This window comes from Setaria italica, chromosome III, assembly GCF_000263155.2.
Source record: "Setaria italica strain Yugu1 chromosome III, Setaria_italica_v2.0, whole genome shotgun sequence".
Taxonomy (NCBI): Eukaryota; Viridiplantae; Streptophyta; class Magnoliopsida; order Poales; family Poaceae; genus Setaria; species Setaria italica.
The window spans coordinates 42,903,472-42,910,231 of NC_028452.1; the positions used below are offsets into that span (position 1 = coordinate 42,903,472).

The 6,760-nt window shown below is 52.1% G+C and overlaps 2 protein-coding genes across 2 annotated transcripts; both read right to left on the minus strand.

The window, feature by feature from the left end:
- Positions 1 to 295: 295 nt before the first annotated feature.
- Positions 296 to 1,470, minus strand: LOC111256769 (BTB/POZ and MATH domain-containing protein 1-like). The gene is made up of 3 exons (XM_022825296.1): positions 1,339 to 1,470; positions 639 to 1,276; positions 296 to 554 (listed from the first exon to the last, which is right to left on the minus strand). The coding sequence occupies exons 1-3, from the start codon at positions 1,468 to 1,470 to the stop codon at positions 296 to 298; spliced, it is 1,029 nt and encodes a 342-aa protein (XP_022681031.1).
- Positions 1,471 to 3,368: 1,898 nt separating this feature from the next.
- On the minus strand, positions 3,369 to 5,963 carry LOC105914019 (BTB/POZ and MATH domain-containing protein 1). Its single transcript, XM_012844584.1, has 3 exons — positions 5,820 to 5,963; positions 3,725 to 4,342; positions 3,369 to 3,680 (listed from the first exon to the last, which is right to left on the minus strand). Exons 1-3 carry the CDS (start codon positions 5,961 to 5,963, stop codon positions 3,369 to 3,371), a joined length of 1,074 nt encoding a protein of 357 aa, XP_012700038.1.
- Between the last annotated feature and the right edge of the window lie 797 nt (positions 5,964 to 6,760).

Consider the following 6,760-nt stretch of genomic DNA (forward strand, 5'->3'; position numbering starts at 1 on the left):
TGCAGTGAGCCAGTGACTATTGGGCTTGGGCCACATGAACAAGTGGCACACTTAAAGCGAAACACACATAGAACTATAGAAGAGAACATATGACAAGAACTCAACAAGCAACAACGCACAAAATCATTGCCGAGGCAGCAGCAAAAAAAAAAAAAAACCCCTTAAACGATCGTTTGTAGACCGTTAAACGACCGCTATAGACCATTAGTAACCCTAATATAGACCCTAACATATATTTAATACTATACGTAAAAAAGAAACCTAGAAACCTAGTACAAGAAGTCAAGAACGGTATTCATGTGGCCATCAGTTGGTTCATCACGAAGAGCTCCGTCAGAAGAGCTGGGCCCCACTTGGCCCTCAACTCCTCCAAGCCTTCGGTCGCCACGACCGCCTTGAGGTTCCCCGGGCAAGATATGAACTCCAAGCACGCCGGGCTGAGGCCACGGCAGCCGTGGCGCTCCGCCACCGCCAGGGTGTCGGCCAGCGTGGTCACGTCGATGCGCTTGCACAGCGTCTCCTCGCACATGAGCCTGAGCCGGTCCAGCTTGAACCTGTGCGCCGCCGCGAGCAAGGCCGGCGCCATCGCCGCCTGCTGCTCCTCCGTCGTCGTCTCCGGCGGCAGCGCGTCGGTGTACATGTAGTGGAGAACCGCCTTGAACACCTCGGGCTCCACGCCCTGGATCTCGATGCGGCGGTGGCAGGCGCCGCCGCCGGCGGGCTTCTCCTTCTTTGAGGCGAGGAGCTCGGCCTGGAACACGGGGGAGCGCGCCGCGAGGAGCCACCCGTGCGCGTCCACCGTGGCCTCCCCGCCGACGTCGATGGTGACGTCCGTTCCCTGCTTCTTGTTCCACAGGATGTCGGTGAGGTGCTCGTGCAGGTCCGACGGTGGCACGACGACGTGCGCCGGCGCCGGAGCGGCGGCGCCCTCGTTCTTGCTGAAGTTTCTCATGGCGGTGATGTCGCACCTAACTGAGAAGCGGTCGTCCTTGAGGCACCCCGACTCCTCCAGATCTTGCCACTTGATGAAGTCTTCGAACCCGTTGCGCCCCTTCGCGCCATCGTTGAAGCAGCAGAGCTCCGTGGTGGCGCGGGTGAACTTCGGGTTCTCGGACTGATCGAGCAAGCTGAACTTGAACTCGACGGGGTCTACGTGAGTCTTGGAGGCGCCATGGACGACCTGGAGGTGGAGGGAGATGTGCTGGCTGCCCGTCGAGTCCACGTGGCCGTAGGGGCCATACCAGATCCGCCACCTGTAGCCCGCGGCCTCGAAGGTCTTCGACGTCCACGCCCATCCTTTGATGATCTTCTGGACTGCTTGTACCCCTCGATGGTGACCTTGTGGCTGCCGGTCACCTCTCGCGGGATGATGCTGGAGGCGGTGAGGCTTGAGAGCCGGCGGGCGGCGGTGAAGCTGCTGGCGGCGAGCCGGCGGACAGAGGCGGACAGCAAAGCGGTGGTGGTCGCCATTACACGAGCGGATTAATTGCGTGCAGATTGATCGAGCTGCTCCAATGCAACGAATACGTGTTTGTCGGCTTCTATATGGACTAGCTAAAACTAACATGCGTAACATGCATGGGCTCCGATAAAATTAAAGACAAAGGAACACCCATCTGGAGTTCTGGTCAGGACGCAGCAGTAGTTGCCTAGATAAACAAGCACTACTACTACTACTACGTATCTTGTTATATCACGACCAGTTTTAGGTAAACCAGCAGTAATATAGCTATTTTATAGCAAATGGAACTATAGGGCATCAAAACCGGTAGTAAAAAATACTATCACCGCCAGTTGTATAACAAACTGACGGTGAAGGGGAAGGCGGACCCGACATTTTTATCCATTCTAGTTGATGAGTCCGCCAACCCCCTCTCCCCGCACCCACCCCGCGCGCCTCCTTATCCGCTCCCCCTCCCCGGCACATCGTTCCTCTCTCTCCACTTCCTTTCCCACCGCTGCCCCTCCTCTCAACCCCTTCCTCTCCTGCCGCTGCCTCCTTGCTCTCCCGCCGCCGGCCTTCTCCCTCCCTCCTCTCCTACTAACCCTCTCTCTCTCTCTCACTCTCGGCCCCTAGGTACCACCCTCCGCCCCTTTGCTGCCCCTCCCCTTCCCCCTCTACTCACCCCTCACTAGCAGTGGGGAGCAGCGGCGGGGCGAGGTGCGGCAGCAATGACGGCGGGCTCGGGCTGCAGTTGCAGCGGCGGGCTCAACCTCGGGGGCATGGTGGCGTGGCCTCAGCCTTCTCTCCCTTGGTACGCCTCTCTCTCTCTATCGGATTCAGCGGGGTGGTGGCGGCTAGATCCGGCGAGGTTTGGCTGAGCAGATCCGGCGAGGCAGCACACAGCCGGAGCGTGCAGTGGCCGTGCAGCATGTTTTTTTTGTTTTTTAATAGACTTTCACCATTGGTTCTAGGTCCGCTGGTGATGGGTACATCACCACCGACCTTTATATGACGGATCCAAAACCGACGGTGACGGAGAGTTTAGAGCTGGCTGTGATGATAGTACGTGGAGCAGTGAAGGCAATTTGTAAGGGTCATCGATGCCACACCAGGTCATTTGTTTCCTCGCGCGGCACTCACGACCATAAAAGGTAGTTCGGGGATGACACGGAAAAAATATTTATTTTTCTTTACTATTTTTATTTGTAATTTCCTATTTCGACTATCCGTGCCGGCTCGTAAATCGTAATACTCCGAGAGCACGGGTACTCTATCCATGCCGTCATGGATTTTCGTTGTGCTGATTCTATAACCACACACGCATGAGGTTTTCGAGCCGGCGCAAATAATATACTCTCTAGTAGGAGTAGTGGTAAGTAAACTCATAATGACAATATATATTTATGCATGCTTTAGTTCTTACATATGCTATAGGTGCCTGACACTATTATAAAAAGCTTATGCACAAGTGGTCTGCAAATTATATTTGTGATTGGAGCTCGGAAACTTATATTCTATGCCAAAAAAAGCTGTGTTTTCTGAGCTGACGCCAATGTCATCTTATGGAGAGACAAGTTTTAACCAGACATGGGGACAGGTTGGAAATTCAGCTTCTAGATTGGGATTTGCAAAAGGAACATGGAATTGGAGGACCAGCAACATTTTTCTTATCTTCAAGTTCCAGCAAGCGACAATGCGACAACGTAGTTGCTGCCTCACAAAATCATAGCACAAAGCCAAGTAAAAATTAAAAACTAATTGATCGATCATATGGTAAAACCTGCCCAAGCAAAAAAAACTCTCTCTAGCTAGCTACCACACGTACGAATTACGATTGATGCCCGGAGAAAACTAATACACTAATTTTCTAATCGATGATGCCCTAAAAAAGAAATAAGTATGGCGTTCATTTATGGTCTACTCATCATATCATGCGAGCCGCCTGCTTCAAGAAAACCTCCGTCAGAACAACGCTAGCGATTCCTGCTTTGGCCTTGTCGTAGCCCTCCGTCTCCATGACCGCCGCCAAGTTCCCTGGCCGAGCCATGAACTCGAGGCACGCGGCCTTGAGGGCTCCGCAGCCGTGCTGCTCCGCCACCGCCAGGGTTCCGGCCGCCGTGCTCACGTCGATGCGCCTGGACAGCGTCTCCTCGCACACCAGCTTAAGCCTGTCGAGCTTGAACCTGTCCGCGGCCGCGAGCAGCCCCTGCGCCATCGCCATGGCGTCCTCCTCCTCCTCTCGATCTCCGGCAGCGCGTCGGTGTACATGTAGTGGAGCACCGCTTTGAACACCTTGGGATCCACGCCCTGGATCTCGATGCGGCGGTGGGCGGCGCCGGCGGCGGACTTCTTCTCCTTGGAGGAGGCGGCGAGGAGCTCCGCCTCCAGGACCGGGGAGCGCGCGGCGAGGAGCCACCCGTGCGCGTCGAACGTGGCCTCGCCGCCGACGTCGATGGTGACGTCCACCCATCGCTTGTGCTTCCACAGGATGTCGGTGATGAGGTGCTCGTGAGGGTTGGTCGCCGGCGGCGGCGGCGGCACGGCGGCGGTCGCCGGAGCTGCGGCGTCGTTGGTCGTGGAGCCCCCCAGATCCGTCGTGAAGGCGACGTCGCACTGGATGGTGAAGGCGTCGTCCTTGAGGCACCCGGACTCCTCGAGATCTTTCCACCTGATGAAGTCGCGGAAACCGTGGTGCGACGACAAGCCTTCGAAGGAGCACGGCTTGGTTGTGGCGCGGGTGAACTTGGGCACGGGGTTCCCGGACTGATCGAGCAAGCTGAACTTGAACTTGACGTCGCCGGCTGCATCAACGGCGCTGCTACGGTCGAGCTCGAGGTAGAGGGAGATGTGGCCTTCATGAGCATGGGGGTAGTACCTGATCCGCCAGTTGTGGGCGTACTAGGTATTCTCGTTAACTAGTTATTGGAAATAACTCATAATAAAGTAATAACGTCCGCAACTTTATTTTACCAAATTTCCTTGGCTCATTCTTATTTTTTTCACTTGAAAATCAAGTAATAAAGTAAATTCTCTTTCTTATTACTAAACTAATAACTGGTTTTCTAGGATGGTGGATGGTCAGACTGATTGGGTCCGATTGGATCCTGTAACTAATCTGCCAATACAAACTGGTCTAATCGGTTTGACGAAGCGGTCTGACCAGTACCAGAATAGAGGCTCCACGAGGAGGTTTTGACATCCCGTGCAATCTAACACACTGTGTGTGTTGACCGTAAATTGGTTCAACACCAGCTTCAATCAAAAAAAGGTTGGATGTTTCTATATGCCTACGTCCTTCGTTAACATCTTGACATGTTCGGAACGGGAACTCAGAGTTGGTGCGTGCACCCATTCGTTGGCATAAAGAGATACTTCTACAGTGGGAGCTCATTCTCGGTTTGCAATGTAAGCTATACTTCCTTTGTCCCAAAAAAACAAATCACCCAAAGAACAGAGAAATCTATCTTATGACCAGGGCTCAAAAACCGCTCTTGAATCCTTCGTCAAATAAATATGCCAACAAGCTTTACCTGAACCCTGTAATATGCAACAGTAGCAAGGTGACACGTGAGTACGTGACAATAGCGTGAGTCTTCCCTAGTAGTTAAAAAAAATCCTGAAGGGGGACTTCCCTGCTGTTCCCTCAAAAAAATAGTCTGCCTTGTCACAAAGAAACTTCCTATGATATAACGTAATAAGAACCACAGCCAATTTTACGTGCCACATCTTTTTTTAATAGTATGCGTTGACGACCAAAATTTGCACGGAGCTGAGTTCTTGGGCAAAACCGGCTAAGCCGGTTCCTGATACAGGTTAAGCCGGTTTCCTAGATCAGCTAAGCTGGTTTCCCAGATCAGCTAAGCCGGTTATGGGCTTAATCCAAGAAGGATTGGAGATTTGTGCGAGATTTGATTTGTAAACGATTTCTGATCGGGGCGAGACCTCCCCACCCTATAAATATGAAGGGTCATGGCCGACTGAGGGAATCCAATCGACCAAACACCAGTACCTTTACTTTATTTCCAAACCCTACTTTTCCAAACCCTAATTGTTGTTCTTCTTGCGTCTCTACGGCGTTTGGAGGCGTTCTGAGTGGCCTGCCGTTCTCAGAGCAACCCTAGGTGCGCTAGCCCCGATGGGATCCTTCCCAGGCAAGCGTTCGTAGGTCTTTGCGGCAAACCCGAGGAAATTGGCCTAGCTCATTTCCCAAACCAGCTTAGCTGGTTTTGAGCAGGGTGCACCGCGTGAGTTGATTCGTTGCAGATTTGCGTGTTCTAACGTTTTGGTCAGAAGAGCAGCAGCAGCACACAACAATTCATCGGATGGACGACGAAGCAAGCATTCAGTTTCCCAGCAGGCAGATGCGACGGCAGACGGTGCGGCCCTGTTGGCACTCGGTGAGCTCCAAGCCGGTGAGCCCGTTGCATGGCTCGTCACACCCCTTCTGGCACTCGACGCACATCTGCACGCCTTTGCAGTCAAGCTGGTCCACCAGCGCGCCTTCTGCACGCCTTTTCATTGTTTTTTGAAGAAACAGGAGGGTGACCCTTACTGAATATATAAAAAAGATAAAACAAGTACAAAGCGACAACAAAGCAAAAAAAGAGCAAAAGACTAAAACAGGGAAAGGAGGGGGGGAGAGGAGGAGATCAACCAGTAAGTTACAAAGCGTCTACCCAGTCTAACATCATGGGCTGCAATAGGGTCCTAGCCCTATGAAGAGCTACCTGACGAAATTCTGAAACAAATTTCCTTGTGACGTCCCTGATCGTCGGAGCCACATTATTGAAAGTCCAATCGTTTCTGGTTATCCAAATACTCCAAGTCATGAGAACTATGATTTCCATAGAGAAGGGTAAATGTAGCTGTCTTCGAATACTATTGAAGATGGAGGTGGCTGATCTGGTGGAGGGGTAAGAGATGCCAACCGAGCGCCAACAGGCCTTGGCAAAATTGCATCGCAGGAAGAGATGTGTTGCTGTCTCACATTTTTGAAGGATGCACATTTCACAAGCTGTGGATTCCAGAACCATGGACCTCCTGCTGAAGACATCTTTGGTATTAACTCTGTCTTTTATAAGTAGCCAAAAGAAAACTTTGTGCTTGTTTTGACATTTTGATCTCCATAGCCAACTGTGGATCGGGTGAGCTCCTCTTTCTCCAATAAGGGTTTTGTATGTCTTAGAAGCTGAGAAGATAGGATTACCCCAGCTGTATACCCAAATATCTTGAGGCTGTGAATTATCTATCTGATGTAAGATTTCTTGTAATTGTGTGAACTGGCCATGTGCCTCTGCTGACAAAGGTAGATGCATT